This window comes from Pecten maximus, chromosome 6, assembly GCF_902652985.1.
Source record: "Pecten maximus chromosome 6, xPecMax1.1, whole genome shotgun sequence".
Classification (NCBI taxonomy): domain Eukaryota; kingdom Metazoa; phylum Mollusca; class Bivalvia; order Pectinida; family Pectinidae; genus Pecten; species Pecten maximus.
In genome coordinates, this window is record NC_047020.1 from 16760998 (window position 1) to 16780132 (window position 19135).

Genomic DNA, 19135 nt, shown 5'->3' on the forward strand with positions numbered 1-19135 from the left:
CTCGCAAATCATACTCGATGGTAGGGAAAACAGCAAATATTGGTCTTAAATACTTGTTAGGTACTGCATGGGCATGTCATACTCCTAGTTATATGACATTAATTCAATTTATGTCCAGCCTCCATGTGTTAAGTCGGCTACCTTCAACTCTGTAACAATATCAGCCATGTTCCAACACCTCGGCAGTGTTCAAATATCCTCACATCCATGTCAAAAAAATACTCATCCAATTTATGTTCTCTTATTTTTTTCTTCACTTTTATGTCAGATTACTGAATTAATTTGTCTTTAAGATCATGATGTCATGACTAGAAAAACTAATTATATTGCTTTGAATCCAGACCATCTGAACTCTAGATTACAAGAAATGGCATTGCTAGGTTTCATTCCGCAGAATGAGATCGGTTTTATAGCCGATTCTATAAATCATATATTACCATTATGATCTCATTTCTGGAACAAAAGGGGATTTCTATTGTTAGGGGTCGGAGAGGTGCTTTTGCTCAAATATACATTCCTGTATTTTTTCACAGATTGCTCAACATATTTCTCTGAAAAAATATTGAAGAAACTGTGTTTTTATTGTGTGTTTTTTTCCCCATATGTATCCGAGTCTGTACCAGGAATCACTTCCTGGTGTTATTTCATGAATTGTTCATCAATATAGCTAGATCATCCATGAAATCATGAATGTCATATCACAGAGGATGTTTCCAAAAATAGATCTGTTGTGAATTAAATGTCATTTACATGAATAAGATGTGAATTTATTAACCTTAAAACATGGTAGTATACTCTCTCTCTAATTATAACCTGAGTGTATCAATCTTAGTTTGAACATTAAAAGAACATTTTCTCAAATATTTCTCCCGATTTATCAGGGTGTTTATTATACAACATGTGTTTTACCTATCCTTTGAAGTGAGAGATGTCAAAGGTTACTCCTACTGATGATGTTCCTATATATCTTACATTATGGTATATAAACAGCTCTCATCAATCCAGACAGTTAACGTTACATAAGCAATGCTGCACTTGTTACCACGGTGATCATCTCATTGTGAACAATGTAGAAAGTGGACACCATGATTTAGTGATGTGTGCTAGTAAGTAAGAATGGAAGCAGTCATATTTCGTGTTGAAAAAAAATCATCAATATATGAGTAAAGGGTTCCTCTGAAGCCATTGGAGAATATTGTGGTTATCTGAAATGCCAGATCTGCAGTAAAACATACCACCTGATGTATCGGTGGGGATGGCCCAGGTGTGGATTTTCTGTTCAAATTTTATGTCTTTTATGATCTGGTAGTTTCATGTTAGAACAACGTGAATGATTGCCATGGACAGTTTTATCAGAGATGAGTGGGGTGTTCTAATTGGTCCTTTGCAGTAGGCTGTTTTGAGTGATTGTAAACAGTGATTCAACGTTTTAGCAATCTGATTTACTTCACCATTATTACATTTTTATGGTAATAACACACACTTGTTGAAAACCCAAACTCAAAACTAGACCTGAAGATTTTCTCATCGAAATTATTGAGGATGGTTCCGTTGAAAGCTTTCTCTTCCATTTCACGCAAATTATCACAACCAATTAAATTATCTCATCTTAAAATCTTTTGTACAAATTTAAAAATTTCAAAAATGAAATTTAGACATCAGTGAAGCTTAAGCCCAGAATATCAAAATCCTTAACATTGTTAGAATGATAAGAACGAATGGCAGAAGAAAATGTTGGGAATCCTAAACATGCAAATGCAGCCACAAGTAGGAACGATATCGCTGTTCGGAGCATTAGGGAGGTAACACATGATCAATGGAGTTCACTAAATTAGTCTCCCCTGAAAATGAAAGCATGTATCACTCCATAATTAACGCTTTTCCTTTGTTTTTTGTTGATTTCACCACAAAATGGGGATCATTTAGGCCGAGCATGATGCGGGACTTAGGTTTTGTACTAACATAACCCCTATCTTTTCTTGTCTGTTCTCAGTGTGGAGGGTGAGGTGCTAGCCAGTAGAGGGCGCCTTGATTGGTTTCCAGGGACCTCCTCACACCAATAGGAATATAAATTGTGGCCATCTTCAATCAAATTCTACACCACCTAACCCCAATTAGAGGTAATTTGTTTGTTTACCTGCAGAAAATTTATACACTCACATGCCTCTTCCTTACAGGACTACATCAGTATGTATACATGGATGAAAGGAAGCTCTTGGTAGCTGTCTATTTTAGTCCACACTGTTGGGCATGTACATATGTTTTGTTGATGCTGCTGTTGGCATATATGTGCTCTATCTTTTGTAACAACAGGGGTGCCTAAGGAAGTGCCACAACATTAGGGATTCCCAGGTCTATGCTTCAGCGGTAGGGATTCCAAGGTCTGTGCTTCAACAGTAGGGAATCCCAGGTCTGTGCTTCAACAGTAAGGATTCCCAGGTCTGTGCTTCAACAGTAGGGATTCCCAGGTCTGTGCTTCAACAGTAGGGAATCCCAGGTCTGTGCTTCAACAGTAGGGATTCCAAGGTCTGTGCTTCAACAGTAGGGATTCCAAGGTCTGTGCTTCAACAGTAGGGATTCCAAGGTCTGTGCTTCAACATTAGGGAATCCTAGGTCTGTGCTTCAACATTAGGGAATCCTAGGTCTGTGCTTCAACAGTAGGGATTCCCAGGTCTGTGCTTCAACAGTAGGGATTCTCAGGTCTGTGCGTCAACAGTAAGGGTTCCCAGGTCTGTGCTTCAACAGCAGGGGAATCCCAGGTCTGTGCTTCAACATTAGGGATTCCCAGGTCTGTGCTTCAACAGTAGGGAATCCCAGGTCTGTGCTTCAACAGCAGGGATTCTCAGGTCTGTGCTTCAACAGTAGGGATTCCCAGGTCTGTGCTTCAACAGTAAGGGTTCCCAGGTCTGTGCTTCAACAGTAGGGAATCCCAGGTCTGTGCGTCAACAGTAAGGGTTCCCAGGTCTGTGCTTCAACAGTAGGGAATCCCAGGTCTGTGCTTCAACAGTAGGGAATCCCAGGTCTGTGCTTCAACAGTAGGGAATCCCAGGTCTGTGCCTTAACTATAGGAATTTCCAGGGGCTTTGCCGGGATTTTCAGAACAACAAAATGAATGCTTCAAGAACAAATATTTCTCCGACATCCCTGTGACCAGATTGATTACTATTTTATTTCTGTGATAATTTGGTCATTATCAGAGAAAAAACTGAATTACTTCCAAGGTAACAATTTGGTCACATCCAGAAGTTTGCAACAAAGGGATTTTATTTTTGTGAGCAGATAATGGATATGGTTCTGGCTGATTAGGTTCTTTCACCAAATGTAAAACACAGATCCACCATTAAGCAATGGCATCAACACATATTTTTCACTCAGAATTGAAAAACGAATGCATAAAGATCATAAAGATACAAACTTGTTGTTATGACAATAATAGATTTTTACGTGGAAACTTCAGCAATATGTCTCTTTTGAGAGTTTTTGTCGGACAAAAATAGCGGGAAATGTCTGATAATGGAGGACATAAATATTGGCTATCTGTTTGGAGAGATTTTTTTTTCTGAAAAGGTAATTCTTGGAATAGTTTTTATGAGAAACCTTTCAAATAATTGATTTTTGTAATGTTATCCACAGCTAGTAATGTGTTTGCTGTGATAGTGTAAACCAGCCCCTGTTATACTAGAGTGGAGTAGATCCATGTAGATATGCTATGAGACCTCTGAATACTGCCAATAATAGCTCAGAGCTGGTGGAATCACTAATGTTTAAGCTCAGGAAGTAGAGCAGAAAAAAAACCAAGACAAGAAAGAAGAGGAATGGAGATCTTGAAGAAATGATATAGGTAAAAAAATAGATAAAATGAAAAGTAGATGAGAAATAAAATATGAAAAAAAGAAGAAAACAGATGGAGAAATGGTCAGGAAGTGAAGAAATGAAACATAAAGAAAGATTGAATAAGGAGTTTTATCCTGGAAAACAGAAAATTGAGTTCAACATGGAGAAAGAAAAGAGTTTGTGTGATAGAGACTTTACAGAAGGTTCTGATTGAATGAAGATAGGAGTTGAAGGACAAGAAAAATAAGGAATGAGGGATTCTTGAGGTGTAGAATCAGCAGAAAATCAGAAAAGATGGAAGAAGGAAGGAGGATAAATAAGGGAAGTGGGAGGGGTGAGAGGGAAGGAAATCAAAGTTATATCAGGAGGGAAGAGATAACTTGTCAGCGCTTCAAAATTTATTTTCAAAAGAGTCATGCTGACCTAGACCAAACATCAAAGCTACCATGGTTGCTGTGCAGACATTAGAATACTGGTAATGATAAACATTCCCTTTATATCGGTCTGACTGGACCTTTACTGGACATTAAGCTGTGTGATCAGTAAACACTTGATTGGCCTTGAAAATGTTTTCAGCCATTTTAGTAATGAGTTTCCCAGCTGATGCTGTGTCATAACACCCCCCCCCCCCCCCCCCCCCCCCCCCCCCCTCAACAGCAGCCCCCATATCAACTAAACATGCATATACCAGTTGTCAGCATGCAATTCTAGCACTCGCCAGCTATGAAAAATGAATTATTCATTTTCCCATTACTGTGACAAATATACATGTATAGAGATTTACTATGTGGAGGATACTAAATTAAACAGAAAATTACATGTGTAAATTTAAGTGTACAATTTCAGATTTTACTGCCGATTATACCTCCATAACTTCTTGTAAAAGCATTAAAGATTATTTATTATTTTAATGCATATTGAAAGCATGTCTATAAAGAATATCCATTTCCTGTTTCAAGATTTTTATTACTTTCAAATTTGATAATTTTTTTCAACATTTTTTTTTTTCATAAAATACTAGTGGAAAATGTGCTTGTGATGATGAGAAGCTGTTGTATAATTTGATGGGGGCTGGGGAGGGGGAAGGGGGCACATAGAGGGAGAAGCAGTGTCTTACGGGGGCTGGGGAAGGGGGCACATAGAGGGAGAAGCAGTGTCTTACGGGGGCTGGGGAAGGGGGCACATGGAGGGAGAAGCAGTGTCTTACGGGGGGGGGAAGGGGCATGGGGGGGTGGGGAAGGGGGGGCACTGGGGAAGGGGCACATGGAGGGAGAAGCAGTGTCTTACAGGGGGGGGGGGGGGGCACATGGGGGAGAAGGTGGGGGGGGGGGGGAAGGGGCACATGGAGGGAGAAGCAGTGTCTTACGATACTGTACATTTAGGACTACATGGGGACATACAATACATGAGGGAATGTTTTTCCCTCCTTTCCTATAGGATCACTCTCTCTCAATTGTTCGATCGATGCAATTATTTTGTTTTGTGAGGTTTTTTCCCTGCAACATGGAGCAATGGCTAGAATTGAAGTAAATCATTATACATAACCTTAACACAAGCATAACGTTGCTTCTATAACCTATTTTCATAATTGTCTTAAATACATTCCTTTTATCAAGGTTTTGTATCTCAAGGTATATGGTTGCGTAAGTTTTTACAACATAATTGTTCTTCTAAAATCACGCACTAAGGACATTGAAACCAATTCTCAGTAAGCCCTGTATTATAATTGTCAGGTGCATTGCTTTTGTCGATAAGCAATGTAAATTAATAAAACATTACGAAAATACACATTTCTTCCAGAAACTATCAAATTGATTTTATCTCAAATATTTAACTTATAACAATTATAGCTTATAGCATTTGAAATTGCAATTTTCTAGAAAAATTATTTTAAGTGATTTTGATTTTAAATGCCAATCATAATTAAAGTGTAACATTTGCAAACTATATACATTGTATATCATCTTGTTCAAAAATAGCTATCTTATCTATCTGCTCTGATTGCTCAGATAGCATCGGCTATCCTCCTGCTTGTCAGCATCTGTATCTCAAACTCTGCCAAATCCCTGGCTTAGAACTTGTTTAGACAGATCAGCCTCCTGCAATTGTAATATCAAAATATGATGCCCGAAACTATAACATTATGTCAGAAATGAGTCTGCACCAAATTGTTTTAGATGCAAAATTAATACTCCAATATATTACAGTCAGGTTATCGATATGATACATGGTGGTACAAGTGTATTACATTCTAGTAACAAGTGGCCAATTACCATAATTCACAGTAGTTTGATACATTTAATGTCTACATATTAGTCATTTGATACCAAGACATTATGTATAATATAGCTGATTCTTTCTTATCTATATTTCATCTCTGACTTACACATTATTTGGAGGTCGTCTCTGACTTACACATTATTTGGAGGTCAACTCTGACTTCCACATTATTTAGAGGTCATCTCTGACTTACACATTATTTGGAGGTCGTCTCTTACTTACACATTATTTAGAGGTCGTCTCTGACTTACACATTATTTGGAGGTCGTCTCTGACTTACACATTATTTGGAGGTCAACTCTGACTTACACATTATTTGGAGGTCGTCTCTGACTTACACATTATTTAGAGGTCGTCTCTGACTTACACATTATTTGGAGGTCATCTCTGACTTACACATTATTTAGAGGTCATCTCTGACTTACACATTATTTGGAGGTCGTCTCTGACTTACACATTATTTAGAGGTCGTCTCTGACTTACACGTTATTTGGAGGTCATCTCTGACTTGCACATTATTTGGAGGTCATCTCTGACTTACACATTATTTGGAGGTCATAATTTGAAATATTTGCCCAGGTTTACAGCATATGCTGACATGGAAAACTTCTGGATGTTTTCCATATTTCAGATATAATCAACTGATCTTCAAAATGCAAATATCTTTGCAAGACATTTCTTTGATATCTCAAAACAAAAAATAAGTAGCTATTGTTTTGTAAAATATTTGAATTTTAATAAGAGTTTGCTGGGGTGGTTGAAGAGCTGTAATGACAATTCCTTGGAGTCTATTTGTCTGTAGCCTCGTCTTTAACAATCACCTGACACAGGAAATCTTCAGACTCTCCCAATTAAAGTAATTGTAGCGGGCATATTTGTCTGTACAGAGTACATGTGTGGTTAAGAGAATGAGATTGATGGAGTCATGAAGATGTATGGCTAAGTTTGTTTTAAGTAGACTGACACACACATCCCAATAAAAAAAAAATTATGACAAATCTGAATAAATAATATATGTAGAAACAATGGAAGTGGTGATAAAACACTAGATTGTCATTCAAATTTGTGAGTACTGAGGCTGACACCACATCACATATTCTGTCGAATTGTCATTTCAAATTTGTGAGTACTGAGGCCGACACCACATCAAATATTCTGTCGAATTGTCATTCAAATTTGTGAGTACTGAGGCCGACACCAGATCAGAGATACTGTCGAATTGTCATTCAATGTGAGTACTGAAGCCGACACCAGATCACATATTCTGTCGAATTGTCATTCAATGCGAGTACCGAGACCTACACCAGATCAGAGATACTGTCGAATTGTTCATACCCTACATGTGGGGTTACTATATTATTCACTTCTGTATTTAAAGATTTCAAATGATAAATGGTTGTGTTCCCTTTAAGAGGTCCCCCAGTTATTGGAAGTATTTCTTCTGGACATACACAACCTTATATTACATTGGTCATCATTCCCTAGCGAGATATGGCAGAGCAGAGCGATGGAAGGACTAATAGAAAGCTATATAAACGATTGATTATTTGTCAAACCTGATAAATATTCCTCCCAAGTTGATGCCTTCTGTCATAATACTATCTTATTCTAAAACAACCCCTAACAGACGAGAATTTGAATTCCCCTGGTTGATGTATGTGGAGGTTAATATGATATTCTATAGTGTTCCTTTTACTGGTAACCCTACTTCAGAGTATGGAGCCCAAGCCCGAGCTTATAGAGTCAGAATATTTTACTTTATCTGGAAATAATCTGAGAATATTGGAACACTTGTAATGGGATTGCTGTGTTTGTGTCGTATAAATTTGTCAAATATCTATAAAAAAAAAAATGGTTTATTTGCTTCTTTTTTTTTGGATGAAAACATCAGATCCGTAATGATGGCGTCCTGCTAGTGTGGGAATGAGGAAAATATTGCTGTGCTTTATAAGCAGAACATGTTGCTTTCATCAAGTGTATGATACAGTACGGAAGAAATGACTTTCTGTGTGGACTTTATCACTCTGGTTCTCTCAAGAATACAATTATTAACCCTACTATTTCAGGCCAATCATTTATTCATGAATACAAGAAAAAAGAAAATGCCAGAAAGCGAATGCGTTAGTGTTTTTTTTTTTTTTTTGCACTTTAATCACTTCGGAGATATTACAATCTGAATGCCTATCCCAAAGTCTCTGTGAAATGGTCGATCGCCATAAATTTGTTCCCTTTGAAAAAGTCAAATAAGTTCGGAAGAACAAGCAAAAGTAACATGATCATGGTGTCAGATGGAGACCAGGCAATTATTAAATTATTATTAATCAGAAGATTTCTTTAAATGTCAAGGTAGAAAACCACATCAACAGTTACTGACCTTTAGTAGCCATATGTGGTTTAACTTCCATTTCCTGAATTCATTTTCACGGCAGATTTATCACATCATGGTCATTGGGGAAATTTCAAAACAAAAAAAATCATCACAAGTGTATTCCAGCAAAATAAAATAAAAAAATAAAAAATAAAATAAAAAAAGTTCATTAGTTAAAACAATTGAATAAAATTTAAAACACTGTGGATGGTATATTAATTAATTCTGAACTGCTTTGATTGTCTGAATATTCTAAAGAATTTTATGCTTTTGTTTTAAGAGTGGATGAAGCATCGTTCAAATCTTTGTTACCATGCGAGCTAGAGTGGATGAAGCTTCGTTCAAATCTTTGTTACCATGCGAGCTAGCTAGAAGACAGTCAGTGTTTGCATATATTCATGAACATTCTCAGCAGAAAATGCATCATAAGGATCCAAAAAAATGCTGTGAAATAAAATAAAACTTCAGAGATTCAAGATAAGCTTGCACCACTGAATTCCAGTTTGACAGAATTATCTGCAGTTGAATTTTCTGTGCTTTGATAAGGCAATAGAACGATATCTGCCACAGAAAGGGAACACTTAAAGAAAATAATTAATTTGCATATATGAATGAAGCAGTGGGTGTTGTTGGGGAACGATTGTGACAAGTTCTGGGGTAGGTGTTGCTGTGGTATGATAACTAGGGTCTATGTGTCAGGAGATATAAAAATGGCCAAGGGATGCCTCATCCCCAGTGAGAGACACAATCCCAGAGTTTGTCAAGGAATGCCTCATCCCCAGTGAGAGACACACAACCCCAGGGTTTGTCAAGGAATGCCTCACCCCCAGTGAGACAAACACAACCCCAGAGTTTGTCAAGGGATGCCTCATCCCCAGTGAGAGACACAACCCCAGAGTTTGTCAAGGAATGCCTCATCCCCAGTGAGAGACACACAACCCCAGAGTTTGCCAAGGAATGCCTCATCCCCAGTGAGACAAACACAACCCCAGAGTTTGTCAAGGAATGCCTCATCCCCAGTGAGACAAACACAACCCCAGAGTTTACCATTTTCGTCACTTTTCCATTGACATATTCCCTGCTAGTTCTCCATCATTGTAGTGATAGCTGTAATATTGGATTCTGGAGTTTGATTACAGTTGATGCTACCCTTTCCATCAGATGCCATACGGTTCCTTGGGGATGGTGATATTAGCTATTCCAAACTACACTAGGTTTGACATGATGTCCGAAATCATACCGAAATCCATTTCGTTCAATTCCTCTGGGACAATGATATTAGCTATTCCAAACTCAACTTATTTTGACATGGCATCCAGAATCGTATCGGAATCCATTCCTCTGGCAGATCTGTCACAAGGGATTTCATTGGCCACATTTCATCTCTAGGTTTGTCTCAAGGGATACTATTGGTCACTAGTCTGTCACATTTTATCAACTGTGTTCCTGTGATATCTCAGTATATCGATAATCATTGATTGGCTAATTAAGTTAATGTTGACTATTGATTGGTCAATGTCTGGGCGGGTGTTTGAGACCTGCTTGACATGAAAAGTAAGGTGTTGCTTTTCACACAACATCTACAATAGCCATCTACATTTATACAACAAACTCATCTGTCACTGGACATTGACATGGTCTCCTGGGCTAGTCAGTACAGTGATCGGGGATCATCAGCTGGCTGATTTACAACAGATCTGAATCCATCAGTGGTACCATCTGTTGGTGTATCTATAGGCCCTGTATAGGTGTATAGCACACTGTGTCAATGTTCATTACGGTAATGATGATTACCAGAGTATGGGTGTCTTTAAATGACATGGGCTAGCTGACATTTAGAACTGTATGAAAGGACAACACTTTCAACATTTAAGCATTGAGTAGATCACACACTAGATTTTGAGAATATAGGAATGACATTTATTTGGAAAGTTTGAAACCTTTGTAATAAATTAAGGTGTTAAGGTGTAATATTGGGCCGGTCATACTGAAATTTTCCCGTGACCTTGAATCATTGAATTGTTTCTCCACCATATCTTCTAGAACATTTAGCTCATGGATGGAGTCCTTGGGAGCTGTCTCTATACCCCTGTCATCCTCATTCTTGCATTCTCTATAGACAGCTGGGTTAATGTTTTTTTTATAATACAGTGATGTGTCAATACTAAAGAGGATACAACTTAGGGATTTGATATGTGTGTACCTTGTAACCTTTCCATTGGTACTAAACATTCATGACCTTTGACCTACTTTAAGAAAAATAATTCCGAATTTCAACCCATTCACCACATATCATACATCATAATTTGATTGTATGTTGTATACCACTCCACATATTTAAGTGATATTCCATATTGTATATCATACATATTTCTCATTAGTTCAGTCAAGTCCACGTAATACAAAAATGGATGTTCATGTCCAAAAGCCATTATAACTTGGAAGATCAATTCATCTATAAAACTTCATGGTGATGAAATTCTGTTTTCTTTGTAGAAAGAATAATAAATAACACAAAAAATTGTCAAAGGTTTTCCTTTTCGATGTCACAAGGGCTAATTACTACACTGTGTATACTAGTGTACCCTAGCTGTTATACTCCAGTAATACTAACATAATGCTGAAAACCTCCTGTAGTGTTTCATATATTCATCTCCACATGTCGGCTTGTTCCCTTCACTTTAGGAAATTTGTTGATAAGAAAGTAATGAAAAAACATTATTTACAATCGAAAGCCGTGAATGAATGATGGAGCTTTATCAAAACATTAATCGGGAGTGACTAATACATAGCGGCCATCCCCAATGCTTTACTGATTAAATGCATGCCGTCAACAATGTAGGAACACAATAACAGAGACCTGATAACACTTGGCCTATCACCCCAATAGTTTAAAACGTTTAAAGTTACAGCTAATTAAAACTTCTTATCTCGTATTGTCGCCATGGATAAAACACGTTTTTTTTCTGCAGTTTTTAAATAGAAGAGAATAAAATGCTCGAAATGCACAGGCACAAATCTATCACAGAATTGTTCTTCATTCCTCGCATTCCCTTTAGTTTGTTAACCATGTTTGACTGTACAGGTGTTCTGATTAAACAGGGTCTATATCAGATGGGTTCTGATTAAACAGGGTCTATATCAGATGGGTTCTGTTTAAACGAGGTCTATATCAGATGGGTTCTGATTAAACAGGGTCTATATCAGATGGGTTCTGATTTAACAGGGTCTATATCAGATGGGTTCTGATTTAACAGGGTCTATATCAGATGGGTTCTGATTAAACGGTCTATATCAGATGGGTTCTGATTAAACAGGGTCTATATCAGATGGGTTTATGATTAAACAGGGTCTATATCAGATGGGTTCTGATTAAACGGTCTATATCAGATGGGTTCTGATTAAACAGGGTCTATATCAGATGGGTTCTGATTAAACAGGGTCTACATCAGATGGGTTCTGATTAAACGGTCTATATCAGATGGGTTCTGATTAAACAGGGTCTATATCAGATGGGTTTATGATTAAACAGGGTCTATATCAGATGGGTTCTGATTAAACAGGGTCTATATCAGATGGGTTCTGATTAAACAGGGTCTACATCAGATGGGTTCTGATTAAACAGGGTCTATATCAGATGGGTTCTGATTAAACAGGGTCTATATCAGATGGGTTCTGATTAAACAGGGTCTACATCAGATGGGTTCTGATTAAACAGGGTCTATATCAGATGGGTTCTGATTAAACAGGGTCTATATCAGATGGGTTCTGATTAAACAGGGTCTATATCAGATGGGTTCTGATTAAACAGGGTCTATATCAGATGGGTTCTGATTTAACAGGGTCTATATCAGATGGGTTCTGATTAAACAGGGTCTATATCAGATGGGTTCTGATTAAACAGGGTCTATATCAGATGGGTTCTGATTAAACAGGGTCTATATCGGATGGGTTTCAATGTGATTTCTCTGGTTGATTGTGTTTTAAATACGTGTGTACATCAAACACATAATGATTAGGCCCCTCAGAGGATTGGTTTCTGCTGATTTAAGAAAGTGAAGAAATACTACAGATACTGGTAATTCCTTCTGTATTGATAATCTGTTGTTAACAAGATATCAGGAAAAGTGATGAGTGAAGTTATACACTCTGCTAAACCAGACCCAGATGGAAAATTCTCAAATTTACACAATAGGGTCATGTGACCTTTTCTATCTTCAATATTAATAGGAAAGATATGAGATTGTCTCTGTTGTTAATGTAATAGTTATTTTGGCAAACAATTTTCGTATTTGATTATCTTGAAGATTTACACTGCTGTCTAGAATGTTTGGGCTGTAAACTATCTCCATTTGGTAATCACGGAACTTAGTCTCAAGTTTGCAAAATATCTCCGTTTTGTAATTACAAAGCCTTCTTGTTGAAGTGTTTCAATGTTTCTCTAGGAAGCTGCTGACATGAGGTGATAAAGGCAGTTCTCGCTTGAAGATTTAAAATCTAATTTTCTCCATTTCATTTTTCCTCGAAAAATATAAAAATGCTTGAAGGTAATGTAATAAAAAGAATTTAAGTATGAAAATGATATTAAATCATGTATTGTATGTGCTTACAACATAACATAGATTGCAATGATAATTGTAAACTGCCATGCCACATTAAGATATGTTGTGACATAAATGACAGGTGATGAAGTAGATACCTATAAATGGTACACCTACTCTTCACTAAATCTTCATTATTTTAACAAAAATTTAAGACTTCTCGTGTAAATGCTTCCGATAATTGGATTTCCAAACAATTCTATCAACATTGAGATGAATCCATCGTAAATTTCTACTCCCTTTAATAGATATATTTCTTGTCTTACCATCAATATATTAAGATTTTTATATCTTTATAAAGATTTAACGATATACTTAGCAGGGCAATCTCACAAGAAAAAAGGTAGATTTCAACAGCTGTATCACTAGTTTGTTTTACATGGCGAGATAGCTGCTTGGAGAGTGCCTGGGGGAAACTAAACGCTTTGCATTATCTTGAACTGTTGAGTATTGGTTGTTAGAAGTAAAGGAGGGAACTTATGGAGTTGGACCTAAGTAGACCAGTCAGAGAAGCACCAGGCCATCATTAGAAGTGATGAGACCCTCGGAGCATGTGTTGATGATGGACGGCTATTTGCAGAAAATATAAGTTTGATTTTACAGCATGCAGGCCTTTCTCCAGTCCCCTCCCTGACAACACGCCTATCCATCATCATTTGTATCAGCACCATCCTTCACTTGGCACCCTGTCAGGGTCCCCCATTGGGTTAACATTTATCTCTACAAAATTCTAAAAAAAGCAAAATCTAGATTTAGGTGTTAAAATGGAAGTGTACGAATTCCAAAAGTTTTTTCTGTCACCCGTCATCAATTAATTACTCTTAACTATGTACTACATTTTAATGTTTTAAATGGTTCTTTTTTATGTCCCCCACTTGCGCCCCTCTCATATGTCACTCTCCGATGGTTCAATATACATTCTAATTGTCATGTGTGTGTGAAAACAACAGCTATTCTTAATCACAAGAAGGCATATCAGTGTCAAGCTAAGATTCTTGGAAACATTTTTGGAACCATATGAGGATAATTAAGAAATAAGTTTTGAGAAGAAAACTCCTTGAAAGTTGTTCATATTTTTTGAACCAGCATAGTTCTACAACTTACAAATTCAAAACCATTGCTATTTGTATGAATTATGTAATCCATTTCTAGAACAAAAGTTTGTCATAAAAAAATGTTAGTTTTGTTGTCACATATTTCCATGTTAGTCTTATTGTCATGTTCCCCACGTTTTTACTCAGTTTTGTAGAGATGATTCCCATGTTTTTGATGCAATTGATCATTATAATTTTCATCTTTTATGAAAATATCATAATCTGATTTCAATCTTTTCAAATTATCAGAAATAGATGCAATTGACCCTGAAGACCAGACTGAATTTGTCTGTCATGGACTGTGATGAGTCCTTTAAGGCCTAGACAAGTCTGTCCAAACAGAAACTCAATCTTCCTGGTTGTTAATGTTTCAGGGTATCCAATCATTGATTTATGGCCAGACACAAGTGTTTTTACCATCAAGTGTCCCTCCACTGTAAAGTTTAAGGTTTACTTTAAAATAAACAATCTGTCACAGACAATTATAGAGCGGGCTGATTGGCTGAGAGGGCCTGCAAATGATGGCTTGTGATAGTTTGATGAAAAGCAGACCACCATGGATACAGAGTAAGTGGTATAGGATTAGGTCTGGACTTGTTGGTATACCTTCCACTCCTGATAAGAGTTGGTCAGACATCTGTGGAAGCATACTGGAAATGGATAGCTTTATGTCTGTCAGTGGATAACAAATTTTCCCAATTTGTCTCTCAGAAAAATTAGATAACTGTTCTTAAACAGAGCCAAGTTTGATGGTGATGTACAGGACACAGTATGTTTTGATAATGCAAAAAGGTTTTCTCAGCTAGATGAAACTGGATACAAATGCCTAGAATCTGAAATATAAATAATTGCTATTTTTCTTGAATTTTGATGATGTCTGCTTTTCTCATTAGTAACAAAATACACTTGAGAGGTAAATAGTTACACTTCCCTTCTCATACACAACTTAACACTTCCCTTCTCATACACAACTTTACACTTCCCTTCTCATACACAACTTTACACTTCCCTGGCAACACAACTTACACGGCCCGCGCATACACAACGGGACACCGCACGGCGCAGACACAACGGACACGGCCCGGCGCATACAACGGACACGCCCGGCCAGACACAACACGGCCCGCAGACACAACGGGACACCCCTGCGCAGACACAACGGACACGCCCCGGCTCAGACACAACTACACGACACAAACATAACGGACACGCCCCTTCGCCGACACAACGGGACACGCCCCTCGCAGACACAACCAACACAACTGGACACGCCCGGCGCAGACACAACGGGACACGGCCCGGCGCAGACACAACGGGACACGCCCGGCGCCGACACAACGGGACACGGCCCGGCGCAGACACAACGGGACACGCCCCGGCGCAGACACAACGGGACACGGCCCGGCGCAGACACAACGGGACCACGCCCCGGCGCAGACACAACGGGACACGCCCCGGCGCAGACACAAACGGGACACGGCCCGGCGCAGACACAACGGGACACCGCAACGGCGCACACCACAACGGACACGGCCGGCGCAGACACAACGGACACCGCACGGCCGCACACACAACGGGACACGGCCGGCGCAACACAACGGACACGGCCCGGCGCAGACAGAACGGGACACGGCCCGGCGCAGACACAACGGGACACCGCGCCGGCGCAGACACAACGGGATACCGCACGGCGCACACACAAACGGGACACGCCGGCGCAGACACAAGGGGACACGGCCGGGCGCAGACACAACGGGACACGCCCCGGCAGACACAACGGGACACGGCCGGCGCAACACAACGGGACACCTCACGGCGAACACACAACGGGACACGCCGCGGGCAGACACAACGGGACACGGCCGGCGCAGACAGAACGGGACACGCCCCGCCACACAACTACACCCCCGCCAGACACAACGGACACGCCCCGCAGACACAACGGGACACGTCCCTGCGCAGACAAAACCCAACCCCGGCGCAGACAAACGGACACGCCCCGGCCAGACACAACGGCACGCCCTGCCAACACAACGGACCATCCGGTCGCAGGACACAACGGGACACACCCGGCGCAACAAACGGGACACTCCCCGCGCAACAAACGTGGACACGCCCGCCAGACACAACGGACACGCCCCGGCCAGAACCACCGGACACCCGGCGCAGACCACAACGTACACACCCGGCGCAGATCCAGGACATCCCGGCTGCAACACAACGGGACACCCCGTCCAGACAAAACGGACACCCCCAACACAACTTGAACGCCCGGCCAGACACATGACACGCCCTCTCAGACAACTACACGCCTCGCAACACACACGGACACCCCCTGACACACGGTAAACCCCCCAAAAAACACTGCCATTCCCACACACCGCATCCCTCTCAGACACAACGGACACCCCCGCCAGACACAACGGTACGCCCTTCGCATACACACTGACTTCCCTTCTCAGACACACTTACGCCCCCCAGTACACAACTTGGAACGTCAGCGCAGACACAACGGGACACGCCCCCCCTCAGACACCCCCGTCCCAACACACTGTACGCCCTCCAACACACGTACAGCCCTTCTCGACAAACCCCGCCCCTCCACACCAGACACTCCCCTTCTCATACACAACGGTACAGCCCCTCAACACAACTTACACCCCCATACACAACCACTCCCTTGCATAACAACTGACCCCTCAACAAACTGAATCCCTCCAACAAAACCACTCCCTTCTCATACACACTTTACATCCTTCATACACACACCCCTTCTAGACCACGGACATCATACAAACACACCCTGCTCATACCCACTTCCCTTCCTCCCCCCACAACTTTACACCCCCCTTCTCATACACAACTTTACACTCCCCTTCTCATAAACACCTTTACACTCCCTTCTCATACACACCTTTACATTCCCTTCTCATACACAACTTTACACTTCCCTTCTCATACACAACTTTACACTCCCCTTCTCATACACAACTTTACACTTCCCTTCTCATACACAACTTTACACTTCCCTTCTCATACACAACTTTACACCTCACTTCTCATACACAACTTTACACTCCCCTTCTCATACACAACTTTACACTCCCCTTCTCATACACAACTTTACACTCCCCTTCTCCTACACAACTTTACACTTCCCTTCTCACACACAACTTTACACTTCCCTTCTCACACACAACTTTACACTTCCCTTCTCATACACAATTTTACAAGAAATTCCATGTATAGACCTATAATTTGGATCGTTCTGCAGCATGGTTCTAGAATTTCAAGATGAAATCATGCATTTAGCTTTAAACTGGTTGTACAAAAACAACAGACTTAAACTGGATATTGACAATTGCTTTCTCTATGGAAAATATTTCTGTTTGGAAAATTTTGTCATTGATAACAAGTAAAATTAAATTTCAAAAATAACAATGATGAAATTGTATGGATTTTGGATTTCCACCATAAAAAAAAACAAAAAAAACAGTATATGCATAAGTATAGTGTTCATATATGACAATGCTGTGTCGTTCAAAATTAATTACTCAGATATCGGCTATTTCTATAGAATATCGGAGTTTATCCTCTTACAGAATCTCTAGTGTTTATGTGTTTTCTGTATATAAGAGTTCCCCCATTTGTAGATGACTTTTATATGATTGATGAGCCGGTTTTAGAAGCCTCAGTAGTGGTCATTTAGATGGAGCATTTAGATGCTATAGCCTCGAGCTTCATATCATAGGGGGCAGCACTAATCGGTGCTCCTCAACCAGTAATGAGCAAATAGATCTCCTGATGAATTGTTTTTGTAACAGAACGACCAGTTGATAATTTTCTAATATACAGGAATTGATCAAAGGAAGTGTGTTAATACTAGACTCTCTTGAGCCAACAAAGCAATTCAAAGACAAATCGTAGCTATAATTGTAATTTTCTCCCATTTTGACCAGTCTCTGTTGGTCATTGATTACGGAGTGCTAGTTAGTGTGTCACTAGCGGGGTTCAAACACAATGGGTATTGATGCAGAAAGGCATTAGAATTGTCAGCTTGGCCCAGTCATTGAATCATCCCTTGGTGGAGATTGCAGTAGATAACTGAAGGCCTGATCCATTCTCCACTTCTCCCTGTCAAAAAAATGAAAACGCTTGTTCCGAGACCATCAGGACAATCAAACTGAATGTACAAATGTGGATCAATTATCGGCAAGGATATGAACCTTTTAAAGCAATTAATTTTATAGGGCAGTTTAATCAACAGTTCCGCGTTTGGCAACAAAGAAAGCCAATCAGTGATTGGACAGCTAGGGATTGCATTCTGATCTGAGCTCTTACCCTAGTGTCAACTGCTAATCCAGGACAGCCTGTCCAAGGGACATAACTCACTTTACTGATAGCTTGATGGCTCCTGTAATGAAATTAGTAAAAAAAAAAAAGGATGTTTTATTCATCATGAGAAGACCAAGGATTTTTAGATGAGGAGAGTAACTTGACCATACAAAATCAAAAAAAGAAATGAAAACACTGTCAAAATACTTCTGACACCGCTTTAAAAAACACTGTGTCAAAATACTTCTGACACCGCTTTAAAAAACAATTGTGTCAAAGTCACATTACAATAAATGTTTTAATGTTTTAATTAGACATTTAGTAAATGATATCTCCCATGGTTGTATAAAATTCATATTCACCTATAAAATGAATCGCTGCTTTTCCTGAAGGATTATATTGGACTTTATTGGGAAAAAACTGACATTGATTTCCATGTGATTGAATACTAAAAATTGAACATTGTCTTATTTCATTTTATTTTTTTAAGAAAAAAAGATGAAAGCTTTGCTGGGATTGTCATTTACATTGATTTGAACATGTGTGAGTAATAGAGATTGATTTTCATACCAACTGGTTGAGCGGAGAGAATAGATATGATGAAAGCTGGACAGTTAATTTTG

The 19135-nt window shown here is 39.5% G+C and overlaps 2 protein-coding genes across 2 annotated transcripts in view; both read left to right on the top strand.

Moving 5' to 3' along the window:
* Positions 1–19135, top strand: part of LOC117329105 (teneurin-m-like) — a 191503-nt gene that overhangs the window by 68760 nt on the left and 103608 nt on the right. Inside the window, 1 exon segment of the mRNA XM_033886835.1 lies at positions 1994–2120. The gene's annotated coding sequence lies outside the window, so the exon portion shown is untranslated.
* LOC117330066 (proteoglycan 4-like) lies at positions 3905–16526 on the top strand. The gene is made up of 4 exons (XM_033888284.1): positions 3905–4037; positions 9265–9501; positions 14552–14613; positions 15459–16526. The coding sequence occupies exons 1-4, from the start codon at positions 3905–3907 to the stop codon at positions 16524–16526; spliced, it is 1500 nt and encodes a 499-aa protein (XP_033744175.1).

Bases quoted from the DNA above. Each gene is read 5' to 3' on its own strand.
- LOC117330066 (XM_033888284.1), top strand. From the start codon at position 3,905: ATGGAGAAATGGTCAGGAAGTGAAGAAATGAAACATAAAGAAAGATTG. The intron at 9,502-14,551 runs GTGAGACAAACA...TTAATGTTTCAG, and splicing joins CAAGGAATGCCTCATCCCCA to GGTATCCAATCATTGATTTA. The intron at 14,614-15,458 runs GTAAAGTTTAAG...CGCCCGGCGCAG, and splicing joins CCATCAAGTGTCCCTCCACT to ACACAACGGGACACGGCCCG.